The 19,657-nt window shown below is 39.3% G+C and overlaps 1 protein-coding gene across 5 annotated transcripts in view; it reads left to right on the plus strand.

Annotated features, from left to right (window-relative positions):
- Nucleotides 1–19,657, plus strand: part of LRIG2 (leucine rich repeats and immunoglobulin like domains 2) — a 32,917-nt gene that overhangs the window by 2,129 nt on the left and 11,131 nt on the right. For 2 of the 5 annotated variants that reach the window (XM_016223349.2, XM_016223350.2), the window contains exons 2-11: nucleotides 10,945–11,010; nucleotides 12,633–12,707; nucleotides 12,873–13,007; nucleotides 13,750–13,893; nucleotides 14,016–14,159; nucleotides 14,650–14,793; nucleotides 14,999–15,142; nucleotides 16,917–16,997; nucleotides 17,924–17,995; nucleotides 18,134–18,202. In XM_016223349.2, coding sequence (XP_016078835.2) covers nucleotides 10,945–11,010; nucleotides 12,633–12,707; nucleotides 12,873–13,007; nucleotides 13,750–13,893; nucleotides 14,016–14,159; nucleotides 14,650–14,793; nucleotides 14,999–15,142; nucleotides 16,917–16,997; nucleotides 17,924–17,995; nucleotides 18,134–18,202 — 1,074 coding nt within the window. Of the gene's footprint in view, nucleotides 1–1,852; nucleotides 1,872–1,902; nucleotides 1,922–10,944; nucleotides 11,011–12,632; nucleotides 12,708–12,872; nucleotides 13,008–13,749; nucleotides 13,894–14,015; nucleotides 14,160–14,649; nucleotides 14,794–14,998; nucleotides 15,143–16,916; nucleotides 16,998–17,923; nucleotides 17,996–18,133; nucleotides 18,203–19,657 lie in introns of those variants that run through there. The other 3 variants (XM_087827645.1, XM_016223352.2, XM_016223351.2) reach the window with 3 other exon arrangements.

Below are 19,657 nucleotides of genomic sequence, written 5' to 3' on the forward strand. Positions count from 1 at the left end.
TTGAGAAGTGTAACAGTCTTTGTAAGTTGCCTTCACCTATAAAACCAGTAGGTACACATGGGTTTCTTTATATAACTTTGAATTTTTAGAACACATGCAATGCCTAAATATATTAGTGATTCAAACTCAAATGCTTGACCTTGTGGCCATTATAAAAAAGATTGTAGACAAAATGCATTAATCCTGGCTTTTGAAATATATCTGCCCCTGGTTCCTGGCACAGAGCTCCTGAAGCCCTTGTAATTTTCTAAGGGATAAGAGTACTAAGAGCATCTTTCTTTTTAATATTTAGTCTTTGACCTTATTTTCTGACTCAGGGCTTCTAAATTCTTTGGAATTTCCTGGATGATAGGAATGTCTTTTGACCTAATGAGACAACTCTTGGTGGGCTCTGGATAGCTTCAGGATGGGGTCTGGTCACCAGAAAGACCAATCCATCAATAGAATCTTGGGACTTTCAGCCCCACTCCGCTTCATCCGGGAAGGGGAGAAGGGCTAGAGATTGAGTTAATAAATGATTATGCCTATATGATGAAGTTGCCATAAAAATCCCCAAATCTCTGGGGTTTAGAGAGCTGCTGGGTTGGTGAACACATCTACGTGCCAGGAGGGTTGTGAACTCCCAACTCCACGGGGATAGAAGCTCCTTTACTGGACCCTTCTAGATCTCACCCTATGTATCTCTTCATCTGACTGTGTCCTTTATCATATCTTTTATTATATAATAAACCAGTAAACATAAGTGTTTCCCTGAGTTCTGTAAGCTGTTCTAGCAGGTGATTGACTAATGAGGGGGTCATGGGAACCTCTGATTTGTAGCCAAGTGGGACAGAAATTGTGGGTAACATTGGGTCCTACTACTTGGGATTGGTGTCTTCAGTGGGGGTGCAGTCTGTGGGACTGAGCCCTTACCCACTGAGGTCTGCATTAACTCCAGTTAGTGTCAGAATTGAATTGAATTGCAGGACACCTGGCTGGTTTTGGAGAAATGATTGGTGTAGGGAAGAAGAAAACCCCACACATCTCGTATCAGAAGTATTATGTGAGTAAAGGAAGAAACAGGTGACAAAAATTTTTTGCTTGATCAAAGTTTAGTTAGGCTCCTGAACCTTCTCCTAGGCGGTCTGTGCACATCCTTGTAAAATGCAGTTTCAGCAAGAAGCCCCTACCGTTGATATTAGATTGAGTTCCTTCCCTATACCATGTTCCAGGTGATGTCTGACCTCTCTTACCTGTTTTTAGCAAGAGTCCTGTTAGGTCTGTTAAGTCAGAGCCCTCTTCCCCTTGATGTTTTCTTTTAGTATTTTTTATCCATTGACCCTACTCTGTTCCTTAGCTTTTAAATTCCCATATACACAGGTAGTATTTGGAGTTGAGCCCAGTCTCTCTCTTTTTTTTTTTTTTTTTTAAATATGTCTTTATTGATTTTAGAGAGAGGAAGGGAGAGGGAGAGAGATAGAAACATCCATGATGAGAGAGTCATTGATCAGCTGCCTCCTGCACTCCTCCTGCTGGAAATTGAGCCTGCAACCTGGGCATGTGCCCCTACCAGGAATCAAACCTTGATCTCCTGGATCCTAGGTTGATGCTCAACTGCCGAGCCATGCCCAGCTGGGCTGAGCCCAGTCTCTTACCTGCATTAAAAAATTTCATTGCAGTGCTCCCTATGCCTAGCTCCCTATTCCTCAAAGTCTTCCTTACCATGCTTTAACAAGTATCATTGAATATTTTTTTCCTTTTAACAGTTATGGTGCCACAACACCCATAGGATCAGATTCATCATTGGACCCCCGGACCTCTCACCCAGGACCCTAAGTGCATACCTTTGAAGCTTTTACCTTCCTCCTGACTGATTGATCGGGGATCCATTGGTGAGTCCGACTCCTGAACCATTGCTCCGGACAAACGTCCGTGGAAGCTGGTAAGGACAGATTTTGATTCTTAGGAGTCTGGGTATACTCCAAAAGATGGGATAGAGTCCCAGATAAACACAGGCTGGATTAGAGTCCCAGGCAAGCAGCTGTTTGTAAGAAGCTTCTTTGTTTGAAAGGTACCTACTATAAAATACAGTTTATGCAAGAAACCCGGTAAGTTAGTTTAGCAAGAAGCCCCCACCCTCAGTATTTGATCACTCTTGATATCTGATGGAGTTTCTTATCTTCCACCATACCCTAAGTGATGTCTAATCACCCTGGCCTGTCTTTGAGAAGAGTTCAGTTAGGTCTGTTAGCCCGAACCCCCCTTACCGCTCTTGTTTTCTCTTAGTAATTTTCTATCCACTGGCCTTGGCTGCAGCCCTGCTCCTCGGCTATAAATTCCCACTTGCCCATGCAGTATTCGGAGTTGAGCCCAGCCTCTTCCCCATAAAAACATTTCATCACGTGGTCCCTGTACCTATAGAAATAACCTGCACCGCCTTGAATAAGGCTCCTTACTGGGTTTTAACAAATGTCATTGAGTATTTCTTCTTTTAACACAGGGAAGTTTTCCTGAACATTTGGTATCACAGAAGTTAGATTTGCTAGAATGACCCTAGTCACGGAAACATGTGGTTTGGGAAAAGAAAGGATAAAGGGTGGGGAATATGAGACCTTTGATTCCTTGTTGGCTGTGTGGTCGCCCAAAGTTTGGAGCAGTAGCTGTACTGCTCTCAGTCACTAAAGATAAAAGTTACTGATGGAGTTTAGAGGTGGATCCAGTTCCCAGCGCATTGGTTCAATCCCTCAGCTATTGCCTGTACTAGCTAAAATGAAATTAAAAGAGTGCTGAGTCAGACCTTGATCCAAGCTCAGATTTCAGTGAGTCTGAACTTTGGCTACTCACCCCAAGGGAAAAATTGGGCAAGGACAACAGAAAGTACTCCTAGATCTCTGGTCACCAAGCAGGTAGTTGGTGTGAGGGAAGGACAAAACCAAGAACTGTTTGAAACCAGGGAGTATCCTGTGAAGGAGTTGTTTCATTTTGTGCATCAGTAACAGCTTCCTGAAGAACCTTTACTAAGATGTTCTGTGAGAATAATTAATTTAGGAGCAGTATTTGGTTTTAAATGCTGCAGTGGGGGAAGAGCATGTTTGGGTTGATGCAGGATTTGTCTCATTACGGAACAAGCACAGATGGCTATATGTGATCCAGACACAAAGCAGGTTATTCCTGAGGGAACAGCCAGCCTGGTGGACTGTGTAAAAGCCACTGTAAGATCTGTGTACCCTGAGAAAGGGGACTGACTGCCCATTTCCCCCCATGAATGCTAAGTGGAACACCGCTGATAAAGTAGATGATATGTTTTCTACATAAGACTCCTGGGATTATCTTTATGATAATGGGGATATTTACCTGCTGAATATACCTGTTAATGAGTTCATGGTATATGCTGTGGTTAAAGGGAACTCTTTATATGGACACCCCATATAACCTTCTGCAGAACCAGGAGATAGTTGGGAAAGCCTTGTGTATTTGCTTTCTCAGCTCTGCCTCTGGGTCTCATAGATGCTAATAAAAACATTAGGTTAATTAACAGGAAAATGGGGAAAACCAAAGGAGAGAGTCAAGGGACTGGTCTTAGCGAGGCAGGGAAGTTGAAATGGTTATAAAGAATAAGATGAATAAAGCAGATCTGTTAGGAGCAAAGTAAAGGAAAAAGAGGGAAGAATCCCTGGACTGCAGCTGACTATGCATCATTCCATGCACCAACATAACGTAAAGGGAAACTGTCCGGAGCCCTTACTGTCCTGCAAATGAAAGAGGATGTCCTCAAATTCTTTGTAGCAGGAACCCACTTAGGTGTCACCAACCTTGACTTCCAGATGGAACAATACATCTACAGAAGGACAAGTGATGGCATCTGCATCAGAAACCTGAAGAGAACCTAGGAGATGCTTCTGCTAGCAGCTTGCTTGTGCCATTGTTGCAATTGAAAACCCTGCCGATGTCAGTGTCATATTGTCCAGGAATACTGGCCATGAGCTGGCAGGGATCCAAAGCCTCTTGCACAAGAGTGGGTTAAATGGTCAGGAATTGGAGTTTTCAGGATTCCTTGATGTGGGAACCTCTTATACTATGGTACCAAACCCATTGGTGAAGCCATGATGTAATTGAGAGAACATTATGAAAGTTGGAATGTTTAAATAAGCTTTATTTAAAGAAGTTGTGGCTCCTTTATCTAAATATATTATGGGAATGGATGTTCTTTGTGGCTGGGGAACACTACCCCTACCTGGTATTGTAAAACCAAAGCCTGTTAAAGCCCTAATGGAGGTTACAGTGAGGCATGTAAGGCACACATTTGTAGGAGAGGTGGTTGAAGAGGCTTTTATGTGATATTATGGAGATGGACATTGCATCTGACGGGAATGTTTCCTCTACCTAATATTGTAAAGCAGAAGGCATGTAAATCCACCCTTCAAGCAGTATTAATTGGACATTCTAAATGGAACCAGTAAGATTGCTCCAGCCCACACAGTGTATAGTAGAAACTGGAGTGCTGGTATGGACGGATTCTCTGTGGGATAGCCCTATGTGTATGGCAGACTGGGGCTTAGGACAGAAGCCTGTGCGTGCCTCCCCAGCAACAATTCCTAGGACTTTGGACTAGAGCATTTCCATTTGAAGGGCAGTTGTTGGCTTGCTATTGGACAGTAAATGAAACCGCCATGATGACTAAAAGTCATAAAATAATCTTGAAACCTGAAATACTCATGATGTCCTGCATAATGCCAGATAAACACTCCAGTAGGGAGGGCAGTGCACAGAAGAGTTCCATAATAAAGTGGAAATGGTTTATACAGGATCATGCTACCTGGGGAATGCAAGGAGAAGATACTCAAGAGCAGAGCGTCCCCCCTCCCCCCACTGTGAGGAGCTGCTAGATTCTATTGTCCCTTGGACAGCATCCTATAAACAGGTCCTAAATGACCAACAAGGAGCTGCTGGGTTTGTGGATGCAGTTCCAAGATGAATGGACAGCATCCTATTTCGAAGGCTACCACTCTGAGGAAGGTAAGGACAAATGAGCTCAGTGGGCTGTAATGGAAGAATAACAGCGGTAAAAGCCCACACGTTTGGGTTTTTACTGAGCCATGGGCAGTAGCCAGTGGCCTGGCCACATGATCATGCAGAAGAGCAGTAGAAACCTGGCTTATTAAAGGAATGTCCATGTGGGGCACAAATAGTCATGTGGAAATCACTGTGAGACTTTGAGGGCAACATTAAAGTAGGACACACTGATTACCATCAGAAGGACTTTCTTCCAGGTGCAGAGGTGATTGGAATGAACCAGATATCCCTGTGTGCTTGCTTGAGGTGGCCACCTGGGTCCACGATAGGTGGATATGGGGCACTGCAGCAGTGCAGAGATGGGCTGAATCTAGACATGTTCTTCTTGTACCCTCTGAGGCTCAAAATGCCAGTAAGCTCTGTTCTGTCTGCCAGGAAAAGACATACCGCAGATGGCTCTGTGGCAGATTCCCTGGTGGAAAGGCCCTGAACAGAGCTGGTAAATGATACTGATGCTAATATAGCCCTAGGGGGCTACAGATGGGTCCTGACAGGAATAGTTACTGACTGTGGACTGGCTTTGCTTATCCGACGGTAGATGCAAATGCTCAGAGTGCTATAAAAGAACCGGAACAGAAGATAATTGTACCAATTTGGATGACTGACCATCATTTCTGCAGACCAGGGAATACACTTTACAGCCCATAATGCCCAACAGTGGGCAGAGAGATATCCTCAGAGTATAGTAAGTCCTCACTTAACATCATCAATAAGTTCTTGGAACTGTGGAGAAGTAACGTGTGATGAAACCAGTTTTACTGTACGCTAATTGATACAAACAAATTTCTACAGCGCCTCATCAGTGTTATAAGGAAATGATGTTTTTGAGGACCCACTGTACTAGTTTGATAGAGAATTGGAATGGGTGGTTAAAACATTGATTATCTTAAAGGGAGGAGATAAAGAAGGGAAGGATTGACTTACATATGTTCTTGAGAGTGTGCTCACACTCAGCGTCAGGTGGCACTAAAGAAGTGGCCCCACTAAGTAGAGTCCTATTTTTCTGGTGGATATGGGGAAAGGGGTGGTGAAAGGTGCTGGAATGATAATGCAGTTCTTACCAAGGGAGAAGTATCCTGGCATAATGACTATACTGTTTTTTTCTCTATTCACGTCAGCTTTTTTCCCCTACTTGGTGAAGTGCTCATAGGACCAGGGCTGCAAGTACAGGTGCTGGAAACAGGAATGATTCCTAAGCAAGAAACTATGTTTTTAAACTTTGGGTTAGAATTGCTAAGGGTCTAATGGGGCAGATTGTGCCTTCACCCCATCTAGCAAAATTGAGGTTAACAGTGAATACCAATATATTGCCTGGTGGTAAAAATAGCTCAGTAGTTCTGTGTCTGTGTAACCTAACACTAACTGAATGGAGTGAACTCAGGGGGAGGTACTTGTTGGATTAGTATAGCTGTTTGCAATCTAGACCAGCACAGTGGCTGAACCTGATGTCCCTTCCAAAGGTGGAAGAGTTTGGGTATAAATGGGGAGAATGTTCCTCCTTCCCTTCCATTCTCTCTAAAAATCAGTGGGGGGAAAAATCCTCGGGTGAGGATTAACAACGACAACAAAAGTGTACGTGTGTGACTGGGCAGAAGACGACCTGCATCTCCGTTGCTGCTGGACTTCTTTGCAATTAGCTTGCAGAACTGATTTTCCTCCTCAGACCATTGAGATTGTTCTGTACATCCTATAAATTATTTACACCCTGATGGTACTAAACGATTACATTAATGGCACCTCTGGCTCCACATGATATCAAGAACCTTAATAATTCATCATTATTATAGATACATCCCTGTAGATTAGCATGAGTGGAAGCGGAGTTTATAACACTGAGATAAGGCCTTCTCTGAGACCTTTACTCTGCAAACATCATATCCATAAATGGTCAGATATTAGTGGTGTTAAAAAATAAAGGAAAGATTGTTGTCTGTTAGACCCTTTAGGTGATGTTTATCAAGCATTAGATTACTTCAACTTTTTAAGTTCATTTTAGGGATATGTCAAGGGGAAAAAAATCTTTGAAAGACAGTTTTCCATTTCAAGGACTCTTGCTTTAAAAAACAACAAAAAAACAACAGGCAAACTAGCATTAACTTATGCAAAGTTAATGGAATTAATGATTGGCCACTGGGAAGAATAGTGAGAGACTTTAATTTTAAAAAATTACCCAAACTCTTCTATAAATCTGTTTTTAAGAAATTATGCAAATTCTTAATAAGAGTTTACATCTGATATTTGAAGTCTTCAGATCAGTCTTCTTCAGCCTTTTGGGAGTATTTTTAAAAAAAGAAATGGGGCCTGATACACCAAGGTGTAGTGGGTTCCGTTTTCGGTCAGGGCGCATACAAGAAGCAGACAGTGAAGTGGAACGACATTTCTCTCTCTCTCTCTCCTGCTCTGCCTCTCTCCCTCCCTCCCCCCCTTCTTTCCCCTTCCTCTCCTGCCCGCCCACCCTCCCTCCCTCTAAAATCAATCAGTAAAACTTGTTAAAAAAAAAAAAAAAGAAATAGGAAAGTCATGCTATGGAGAGCAGGAGTGTGTCTGTACATTCCTATATGTACATATCATATAATTAAATTACAGAGTAAAATATAGGCATAGAAGAAAGCTAATCTACACATTGCCAGTGAAGTTGATATTGAATTTATGTTTACAGTTTTGGAGTGACACCACTTCCTAGTACTATAAATGTTGCTTTCAAAAAAGTCATAAAGGTTAGTAACATTGACAGTGTTTGTAACCCTAGCACTTAGCACAGTGCCTGGCACATGGTTCATTACATGTTTGTATGAATACCTGATGCTGAAATCAACCCATATAATTCCAGTTAGAAACTTGGTGTTTTGATAAGTTAAACAGCTACATCTATTTATACTAGGTGCTTTCTATGATAGTGCTACTTTGGGAGTGTGTTCCTGTTCACCATTGGTATTTTTAAATTCATTCAGTGTGGATTTGTTTGCAGAAGAGTCCAGAGAGCCCCATTATATGGGGTCCTGACCTATGAGGCATATATTCTTACTACAACATTGCCCTGTAGAGAGGACCCAAACTATTTGAGGTATCCTTTGGGTTCCATTGAAACGCCTTAGAGTTTCTTTAAAGATACTGAGAAAATTGCTCTTTCCCCCAATAGAGACACTGGACAGTTTTTACTGATACTAAATTCAAAGTGGTTTATACCATGTTGAGTTTACCAAGTTTATACCAAGTTGAGTTTAATTTGATTGCTTTTCTATTTCTGTAATAATAGTTTTCTTTAAAACTGATTATCTGGTCATCATTGACATCCATGAGAGAACAATAGTGGATGGGCACAGTCAGGAGTTACATTACCAGGAAGATTAGGGTTTGGAAAGGCATTAAAAGCACTGTTATTAAAATGAAAGCCCTTAATCTATAAAAGAAAAAAAATTAAATTTCAGCAAGCATGAAATGTAGAATTAAGTCATAGTGTGCTAGTCTGCTATACAGACAATATTAGTTGTCTGTTTACCAGACTAGCCACCTTGGAGCAGAATATGGAATATCTAATTTAAATTTCTTCTTTAGTTGAAACACCATAATAAATAAACATCTTTTCAATCCTATGAAATTCTGTGTTTGTTGTTTAGTAGCAAGTGTGAATTGGGTAGTTTCTGAATATAAGATTTTTATGTGAGTGAATTCACATTTTTCTCTCTTATATTTCCCAACACACCTCTCCATTCATGAGTGTCTTTGAGCTGATACCTGGTGCCAGATATCTTGGAGTAAAGGTTTTAGAACAGTTGTGGAAAAGTGATGATTTGATCTAGCCTCATGTTATGGCATAAGTCAATCTCTTAAAAGAAGGTGGCTAGGTTTTATAGATGGACAGACATGAATCTAGCTGAGAACAAATTGTTCTGTGAGAGAGGCATCATTCAGACCTGCATGCATCTGTCAACTGCCTGTGGTGGCACAGCCAGATAAAGTGATCTGTAATGTCTCTCTAGTGTGTCCCTATTACTAGCCATATTGTAATGTGTAATACATCTCTTGGGCAGACAGCTTGTGTGGGCTGGATTCCACCTCAGTCTTGTAAAGATGCCCGGAACCATCAAAGTGAATTTTTTAAGCCTATTTAAATATTTAGACTAATGGCTAATTTTAGTGAAATCTCTGCTCTGTTTGCTACAAGTGAGATGGAATTTCAAGTTTATGGCTTCCTCACTTATTAACTGTGTGACCGTGGGTTGACAAATTATTAATTTCTGTCCATTTCTGTATCAGGAAAGGAAGATTATAAGAGCATTTGCCTTATAAGGTTGTCCTGTGGATTTGGGCAGTTCATATGTATAAAGCGTATGGAAAAGTGAGTGCCTCGTGCTTAAATGTTAGTTGCCCCCACCATCACCACCATCATCTACATAATTTGGAGTGAGATGAATTTTCCTTCCCTGAAGCTAGATTGCCTTTTTTTTTTTAAGAAAGACCACATCTCTATCAAGGATGTGGTCAACCCCAATTCTAATACAGAAGCTCACTGTCTTGTGAAATCTACAAGTTTATCTTCAGCTAAAGTGTAATATAATATATTGTAGTATTATATATCATACTATATATTATGTAAAGTTTATGTTACTTTTAAAAGTACATATTATTTTGTATTATTACTTTAAAAAGTATATATTTCTTTCAGAAGTATAGTACATTATAGTAAAGTATAATATCACTAAAATGGATGAAGAAATTTATAATTTGCTATGAGATGATCTACAAGACGTAGTAAGTGAAAAAAGCAAGGGCAAAGTAGTGTGCAAATTATTCTACCACTTATGTAAAAATTCGCTGGTACATGCCTACAATATCTGGCAGGCTACACAAGAAATGGTCTGTTTTCACTTGTTGCTGTCGGGGAGGGAAATTGGATGGCTGGAGACAAGGGTAGGAGACTTTTTACTTATATCCTTTTTCTATTTTAGATTATCGAATCACGTGAGTGTATTTCCTAGTTAAAACAACACCAACAGTGGAACGGCTCATTGGGGAGAGAAAGGGACATCTGTAATATTTTAAACAAAAATAAAATTAAAAAATATGTATATATTAGGCAGCAGACAGAACTTGGGAGAGCAGAGCTGTGGCAAGAGAGATTGCCTGGAAACTTGGGAGAGTTGAAGGCAAAGCCGAGAGAAGAGAGGCGTCTTCCTCACCGAGGGCGTTAGCAACAGAGGGGAGCCACCTGGTTAAGCAGTATGAGGTTCAAATGAGTGTGAAGGAAAGAGAAATAGACCATGTCGCAGGTTCTGCATGGCTCCAGCACCGATGCCTGGAGTGTAAACATAGGGATGAGCCAAGGTTGGTGACTCAACAGTAATGTAAGAATTAGGACCTTGAGAAGCAAAAAAAAAGTAGGATTTCACCAGTGGTTGTTGAGAAAAGATAGATCTACAATTGCTTATTCTCAATGCCCAAATCCAGGATGCTCTGAACACTGAAAAATTTTGGTGGCAAAACCTGTACTAAATTGATATAAGACAGCCCGTAATCTTGATTCATGCCTCTTAATGTGAATATGTATAGTTCTGCTGCAGAAATATTCATATATTTGAATATGGGTGACGCCTGGTAGCACTCAGTAATATAGAGGATAGGACAATCTTACATTTCTAATAAAAACAAGCCTGAATTCCACACACAAAACCCCCCCAAAAAACAACAACAAAAGACCTAACACCGTAAAAATGAAAAAGTAAAATAGCTATTTTGAAATCTAGATGTATTTTTATTCATCTTTTATAACCATTCATTTGCCTGCCCTGCTCAAATTCATGATAGGCCTTTAGACTCTTAATTGAGTGTAATTGTTTTCTTTTGATCTGCTGTCCAGCACTAAGCTAAGAATGCTCTTTTGTTCACCATCAGGGATTTGAGTCATAATCGGTTGTCCACCTGGAATATCAGCTTGGAATCTCAGACATTACAAGAAGTGTAAGTTATTTTACTTAAATTTACATTAACTTTGAGGTGACTTAATGGATTGTGAATTTGAGGATGTTCAGTTTAGAAATGCTGTCAAAAAAATTGAAGGAAAAAATTTACATTAAAAGACATTGTTTAAAATATAAACTGTCATCTTTAGCTTTATTGTCATGTACCCTGGGCTGGGCATTGTGCCATTGGGTTGGTGATTGCAAGTTACAAACTGTAGAAATAGTCTTCCTTAGGGCCAAAGTAAGATTTTTCCTCTCTTGAGAGTAAATATGTTTTGTTTGTTTTTTGCCAAAGTTTAAACCACTGAAAACTCTCTGTTGTGTAAACTTTTTAAAATGCCTTTTTTTTGGGTTTTGTTTTAATAGTTTATTGATTTTTAGAGCGGGGCAGGGGAGAGAAACATCATTCAACTGCCTCCTGCACACGCCCTACCGGGGATCGAGCCCACAACCCAGGCATGTACCCTGACCGGGAATCGAACCCCGATCACCTGGATCTTAGGTCTACACTCAACCGCTGAGCCACTCCTGGCTGGGCAAGATTTTTCTTTAATATAGAGATGTATTATTATGTATTCTTTGGAGGAAATTTTCTAAAATAGGTATTATTAATACCAGTTATTGCATTGTAATGTTCCCAGAGGCACAACCATGGAGCCTGTTGTGCCTTTACCTGAAACACCCCCAGAACCCTCAGATTTATTTTTCTTTTTAGTTTCTTGCTGACAGGGTAACTGGTGCTTTCGTTCTTCCTTCATTCTCTCCTTCCCTGGTCCAAATTGACTGCTCTGATTTGCTGCAGTGAATAGAGTTAAGCTTATTAGCTGAGAGAGGAGCACTTAGGAAAGGTGTGAGAATGGTTGAGCTTTCTTATCACAGGGGCTTTGTTCCTGGAGGCCTTTTACTTCAGGTTGTTTTCCTGTATTTTAAATTGTTGAGGTTGTTCACTGATTAAAAACCAGGTTAGTGAAATGTGATTATATTATATTTGCTACGAAAACATTTGAGACAGTCTTTTTATGCTTTTATTGATTTCAGAGAGAGAGAGGGAGAGGGAGAGAGAGAAACATTAGTGAGACAGAGTCGTTGATTCGCTGCCTCCTGCGCACCCCTTACTAGGGATCCTGCTGAAATCCAGGCATGTGCCCTAACTGGTAATCGAATCTTGACCTCTTGGTTCGTGCGTTGATGCTCAACCACTAAGCCACACTGGCCAGGCTTGAGACAATCTATTTTAAAGAGCTGCTGGAATCAGATGGTGACATGTCATGTCATATGTCATCTGTAAAATGTAATCATAGTCTCCATCTCTGGGTTGGTAAAATAGTTATAAACAACTATTCAAAGAACCTTGGTGGGATTAAAAGTATTTAATGTGCAAAATATTTTCTAACCTTTTAAATATTGAGATCAATCATAGATCTATACCATGAAAAAGCATTTCTTATTAAAACATCTACGTTTGCAGTACGATGCATTTAGTCTAACTCATTCTAAGTCATAGGTTTTTTTCAGATGTGGCGCCCATCCTAAAGAATATGTATTAGCCAGTAAACCAGAACTCAAGAGGTAGTATATTTCTCTGCTAAACTTTGAATTTTATTTTCCTCCTGTGCCTAGGAAGATGAATTATAACGAGCTAACAGAAATCCCATATTTTGGAGAACCAACCTCTAATATTACTCTACTGTCACTGTAAGTAAATAAGATTTCAGATCTTTCACTTAAATTATGAATAGTACACGTTTTTTTTTTATTTGTTTCTTTTAGGTACCCTTATTGTTGATCCCAATTGTTTAACATTCTTGTGGCCTGGGGTGGATCACTGGCAGTAGCTTCAATATAATCTTTGTTTTGTAGAGTCCATAATATAATTGCAGAAATAAATGCAGAGGCGTTCCAGTTTTACCTTGCTCTTGAGAGTTTAGATCTCAGCTCGAATATAATATCAGAAATCAAGACAGCTTCATTTCCTCGAATGCAGCTTAAATACCTGTAAGTTGAATATAGAACCGATTTACCTTATAGTGCATCTTTATTATTTATTGGTACTTATCTTCCCAGAAATGTCTGTTATTGTGATTTTTTTTTTTTTTTTAAATATATCTTTATTGATTTCAGAGAGAGGAAAGGAGAGGGAGAGAGTGAGATAGAAACATCAATGATGAGAGAGTCATTGATCAGCTGCAGCCGGCAACCTGGGCATGTGCCCTGACCAGGAATCGAACCCCGATGTCCTGGATCCTAGGTCGCCGCTCAATAGCTGAGCCACGCCCGGCCGGGCTGTTACTGTGATTTTGATATGCCATATGAAACAAACCTATGGTCAGTTTTTGGGGGTTTGGGAGATTTTTTTCCACTCCTTAAAGAAAAAGTGCACTGTTCTCAGAAAATATTAAGTATCTAGGGTAATTTTTGAGACGTAATTCTGGATTGTGTTTTACTAACAGTTTTGTAGAAGGTAAATAGAAGTGGCTTGTTAGCGTCCTATGATAATGATAATTAGCATATGCATTAGTGTTTTCCAGTTTATAAGCACATGCACATGTACTGTTTTAACCTAAATGAAGTAGGTTTATCCTTATTTGTAGTTGAAGAAACAAAGCAGTTAAATGATTTGAAAAGTTGTATGCAGTTGCCTTGTGGTAGAGCTGGGGCTCAGTCATAGACTTCGGCCGCTTTCCTGTGGTAGAATTTTTGTTCCACTAATTTTTTGTTGTGATCTTGTTCATTTTAGGAATTTGAGTAATAATAGGATAACCATTTTGGAGGCTGGTTGCTTTGACAATTTATCGAGTTCCTTGTTAGTGGTAAAGTTAAACCGTAACAGAATTAGCATGATTCCACCCAAGATCTTCAAGCTACCTCACCTCCAGTTCTTGTGAGTAACTAAGTAGTTGGATTATAAGAAGATGATTTTTTTTCTTACAGTGTCTTTTCCTTTTTAATTATTAGAACAAATCAGCAAACCAGTTTTCTAACTGTAAAACAATTTTTTTAAAGGGAACTTAAAAGAAACAGGATTAAAGTTGTGGAAGGTCTAACATTCCAAGGGCTGGACTCCTTAAAATCTTTGAAAATGCAGCGGAATGGCATTAGCAAACTTAAGGATGGAGCTTTTTTTGGCTTGGATAACATGGAAGAATTGTAAGTACTATGAACTAGTATAAGAGAGTGTTAGGAAAGGGGTCTGACTGGGACTTTTTAGTGCCAAACAGCTAGGATCGCTGTTATAGTTATACCAGGGTACATTAGTTCTTTTTCCCTTTTCTGATGTGAAATAAGTATACACAAAGCTCTTTAAGTTTTGTTATCTAACTGGCATTTTTGTCATCATTCTCACATTTCCTCTAAATAGTTTGTTCCTTTAATGTTTTGGCTGATAAAAATTATCAGAATTTATCCAGAACATACACCTCTCAGTGTCTTGATTTTATAAATCTGATATTTTACATAGTCTTACTACCTTCTGGCACTAAATCTTAAATAAGATAAAAGTATTTATTGATTAGAACTTGTTGACTCACTTAGGTTGAACAAAGGTATGTGCTTCTCTAAGACTTAATGAAGATTTTTGGAATCTTCTCATTGCACTGCCTGTTATGAAACATATTTTCTCCTTTCTCTAATTCTGCAGAGAACTAGAGCATAATAACCTTACAGAAGTGAACAAGGGATGGTTGTATGGCTTGCGAATGTTGCAACAGCTTTATGTGAGCCAGAATGCTGTTGAAAGGATCAGCCCCGATGCATGGGAGTTCTGCCAAAGACTATCTGAACTGTAAGTGTTGGATGGCATTTCAGTGGAGGCCCTGAGACTAGAGCAGGTTGGAATAAATCATTCCCGTGGCCAGTAATAAAATCTGACATCCCTCTTTATTAGAAGCTTGTTGAAAGCTCTAAATTTATTATGTAGATAGAATAAGAATATGAAAATTGAGCTAAAATACAGTGAATTCCTTACCTTTCATGTTTCCTGTTTTCAGTGATTTATCCTATAACCAGTTGACCCGCCTGGATGAATCTGCCTTTGTGGGTCTGAGCTTACTGGAGAGATTGAATTTAGGGGACAACAGAATCACTCACATTGCTGATGGTGTATTTAGGTTTCTGTCCAATCTTCAGACTCTGTAAGTACATCTGTCCTCTTTTTTTCCCCCTCTAATTTTTTAAAGCAGTAAAGCAAATAAAACAACAAATCAGACTACAGATTTATACATGTTAATACTTTGTGGTTCTTCTGTCCTATCATCCCTCAGTGCAAGACATTCTTACTTGTCTCTGTCCCCATCCCTAATTCTTATTTATCTCTAGCGAGTTGTTTGTACTTTAATTCTGAATTAACCAACTAAACAACTAAGCATCTGTTATGCTAGTTATTGTGGAACAAAACACAGTTGCTAGTGTCAGGAATGCATGTTTCCGTCTTCCTTTGACCTTGAACTACCCCCTGGTGTACCAGAACTACCACTTCTCATTCAAGACCATGTAGGATGTGTAGCTCTGTCAGGAGACCTGTTCACTGTTATTTATTTGCTGCTTGATTTTGGACAGAAAAACTAACACTTATTAATGACTTGGTATGTGCCAGGTGCTTTCAGAATACTAGGGTATTATCACTCTTTTCCGTATCAGGAGGCTGAGGTTCAGAGAGATTAAAATGATTTGTTTAAAGTCACATAGCTTATAAAGGTTTGGACCAGGGTTAGAACCCAGGTCTCTCTGATATTAAAGCTCATCTGTTTTTACCATACTACCAGATAAACAGAATCACTTAACCTTTCCTGGGTCATTTTCTTTGTCTCTCTATCCAAAGATGGACATAAGATAGTTGCTGAAGGCAATTTAAGCTCTAAAATTCTGTGGTTCTGTAAGTTGAATGTTCCTTCTGTAAGAAACAGTTTCTTTCAGTATACCCCTGATTATTGTAACGTTGAAATTTAATAAAGCAACTGCAGAAGTACATTATTATTAATGCCACAGAGATAGTTAAGGCAGAATTAGGATCAGATCTGAGAAGTTTTGGCTTTAGACCAGTGCTCCTGCCAGAGTAGGTACACCTCGTACCTTTGGTGAATGAGTCCTTACTTGTGCTATGGTGTGGAAGGGGGAGTCCTGAAGGGCTGAGCTGTGTTATTCCTTTAGTAAGTAAGATAGGTGAGCTTTGTTAGCATTCACCTCACGTAAGGGTAGAGCTAAATGGGAAGAGGGATCTGTCTCCTTAGTGTTATTCACACAACTTCACAGCAAAAAGCTTGGTACTTTATCATGAGATGACTTAAGGAAGCAAAAGCAATCGTCTTTAACTGGTATTTCTTCCATCAGGACTTGGTGTGGTGCAATTGCATTGCCTCTCAGAACTGAGCAGTAGATTTTCAAGGATCCATACTTATCCTTTTAAAGAAAACAGTGATCCCTCTAAGCACATGGGTATATCATTCTTGCCTCCCATGGGGCATGTTTAATTGCCTTGGAGCTGTGAAACTGTACTGACATTACTCTTTGTCAGCCTTTTTAGGTTAAAGGCCCAGGGGAAGGCTTGGGTCGCCCAGAAATCCCATTAGTCTGCATCAGATTTGTAAGCCGTATCTCCTGTATCTTGAAATCCTTCTGCTTTTTGCAGGATCCTGACTGTAATTTTAATATGTTAACACATTTAGGGGCTATTAGCTAGAGTGATTGATACTCTTAGCAGGTTGCTTAATTTTTTTTATCAAGGCCAACTTAATTCTTAGCTTATGAGAGTCAGTTTTTAAATGCTTATTGCAGATATTCTTTAAAAAAAGTTATTCGTCATAATTAAGCTTATAAAATAAGGATCAAAATTAACATTGCCATGCCAGAGTGGTGCTCAGTGATGTAATGGTCATGCTAACAGCCTGCCTTTCCCTGACATTTTTGTAGAAACTTAAGAAACAATGAAATTTCATGGGCCATAGAAGATGCTAGTGAAGCCTTTGCTGGACTCACAAGTCTCACTAAATTGTATGTATTTAAAGTATTCATGTATCTGTTTAAAGGGATATTTTCAAGAACCCATTGTAAATGTAACTGGATTTTGTCTCTTTGCTCTGGCTGGGAGTCAGCCTTTTAATTTACTAAGAGAAGAAGCTTTTTTAAAAGCCTCACCTGAGGATATGTTTTTATTGATTTTTAGAGAGAGTGGAAGGGGGGAGAGAGAAACATTGATGTGAGAGGGAAACATTGATCGGTTGCCTCCTGTACTCGCCCCAACCAGGGATTGAACCTGAAACCTTTTCTGTGTACGGGATGATGCTCCAGCCGACTGAGCCACCTGGCCAGGGCTAAAGGAAGAAGCTTTGTTGATTATTAAGTTTCTTGTTTGGGTTTTTTTTTTTTAATTTTGTTCTTTGTGATTGGACACTTTCTATTGAAAGAGCATTCTTATGGGCACTTAAAGAGAAGTTGTTTGTGGAATTAGAATATCTATATAAGTAAAAAAAAAAAAGTGCTGAGAAGCAAGAGTTGAACCAGTAATCTGTTTAATCATGTGAGATTTATGGGTAATTTATCTAACGAGAGGATTCTCTCAAGTTAAGATTTTAGATCTTCTCCCATGAGAATTTCTTCAAGGCTTCACACTTATTTGAATTTCTTTGACCTGATGATCTTTCCCTAAGAAGGGAGGAACTGGGACTATAACCCAGTTTCTTACATGAAAACTGCGAGTGTCAGTAGTCCGGATGGCCGTTCACAGGTAACTCATTGAGCTCTCCCATCTCAACAGAAGCCTTCATTCTCTGTTGGGTATTGGTTAGTCACAAATGTTTGCAACTTTCTTAAACATGCATGTTAAGCGTATTTTCACCTTTTACGGGAGAATGTTTGATTTAATGAATTTAATTTTGTTTATTGGAGCGTTTTCTTAGAAAGCTCTGTTTGTGTTTCAGAATCTTACAAGGAAATCAGATTAAGTCAATTACAAAGAAAGCATTCATTGGTCTTGAATCCCTTGAGCATCTGTAAGTATTTTGCATATATTTTTCTCAGTATATAAATAATCTTTGCTATTAGCAGAAATTTTCATGACCATTTAAAGTGTTTATAGAACTTACTTGTAGAAAGGATGACTGGTAATGTTTTGTTTCTTTTCATTTCAGAGATTTGAACAACAATGCTATAATGTCTATCCAAGAAAATGCTTTTTCTCAGACTCGCTTGAAAGAACTGTACGTAACTTTAGTATTTTTTTGTCACCAGTTAGATCATTATCCATGCTTGTGCTTAAAGTGTGATGAATGTGACCCAGATGTTTTCATAAGTACACAATTCAGGCAGGAAAAAAGGGTTATTATACAGTTATATTGTGGCTGGATATAATTTAAAAATAACCCAACATTGAAAAGCGTAGTGTGGCACCACGACGTCTGTTTGTCTGTGCTCGTTGTAGTTAGTTAGCACTGCTCCTTGTGCTTTGTGTATACCTGACTATTCTCTGTTGCCCCCCCCCTCTTCCTTTTTGGATTATTAGAAACCTGTGTTTCCAATCCTTACCCCTTGGGGTGGGTTACAACTAGATGTTATGTAATCTTTAGAGATGATCTAGCACTTTCAGTTCCATGGTTAGAAAGGCTGTCTCTAATCTGTTCAGGCTCTGAAATGTTCAAAAACTGCATAAGTTGTAATAGAAAAACATATCATCTTATACTTTTTTTAAATTCATGATTTTTTAAAAAATTGCTTATAATAGATTAGAGATTTCACCAGGATGGGGCGGTAGCTAGTTTGACTATTTGGTCAGTGGTTACAATCAAGGGCCAGTAACATTTATCTTGCCTTCCCTGAAAGCTACTTAGAGGAAAGTCTGTGGACCAGAACTGGTTCATGATGAGATAAGGAGAGGAATTCAGAGTAAGTGTTTTGAAACTTTTAAAGCGGTTTGGCATTACTGTGACACTTCTGTTCAGTTTTATAAAAGTATTGATAATGGGAAATTTTAAGAACCGATTCTTTACCAGATAGTTTGAGATGTACTGGAAGTGTACAAATTCAAGCTGCCTGGTTCTAATTTTATTATTTTTTTAATCCTCACCCAAGGATATTTTTTCCATTGCTTTTCGGAGAGTAGAAGGGAGAGAGAAAGAGAGAAACATGGATGTGAGAGAAAGACATCGATTGGCTGCCTCCCACATGCCACTGAGCCAAACCAGCTAGGGCCTGGGTTCGAATTCTTGCTCCATTCCTTAAAACTATGTGACATTGGGCAAATTGATTAGCCTAAGACTGTTCCCCTACTTAAAATGACAGTAGCACTTTTCTCAGGGCTAGTTAGGATAAAAGGAGATTAATTATTCAAGAAATGTATTATCATCTTCTGCGTAAGGCATTGATCATAGCAGTGAACAGGACAAAGTCTGTCACAGCATGTTGCAGTAAATTCTAGTAAGACAAGTAATAAACCAGTAGATACATATCTCATCAGGTAATAAATGTTCTGATGAAAAACAAAGCTGGGTCAAAGGTTTGGAGAGGCACAGGGATTGTGGTTTTATGTGAAGTAGTGAGAAAGGGCTTTCTGAAGATAACAGCATTTGAGCCAGGACCTTAATGAATGAAATGGCAAACCATTGAATACTGGCTGAAGGGCATCCAGGCACTGGGAAGAGCAAGCGAAAATGCCCTAA

The sequence above is a fragment of the Miniopterus natalensis genome, chromosome 19 (assembly GCF_054644295.1).
Source record: "Miniopterus natalensis isolate mMinNat1 chromosome 19, mMinNat1.hap1, whole genome shotgun sequence".
Taxonomy (NCBI): Eukaryota; Metazoa; Chordata; class Mammalia; order Chiroptera; family Miniopteridae; genus Miniopterus; species Miniopterus natalensis.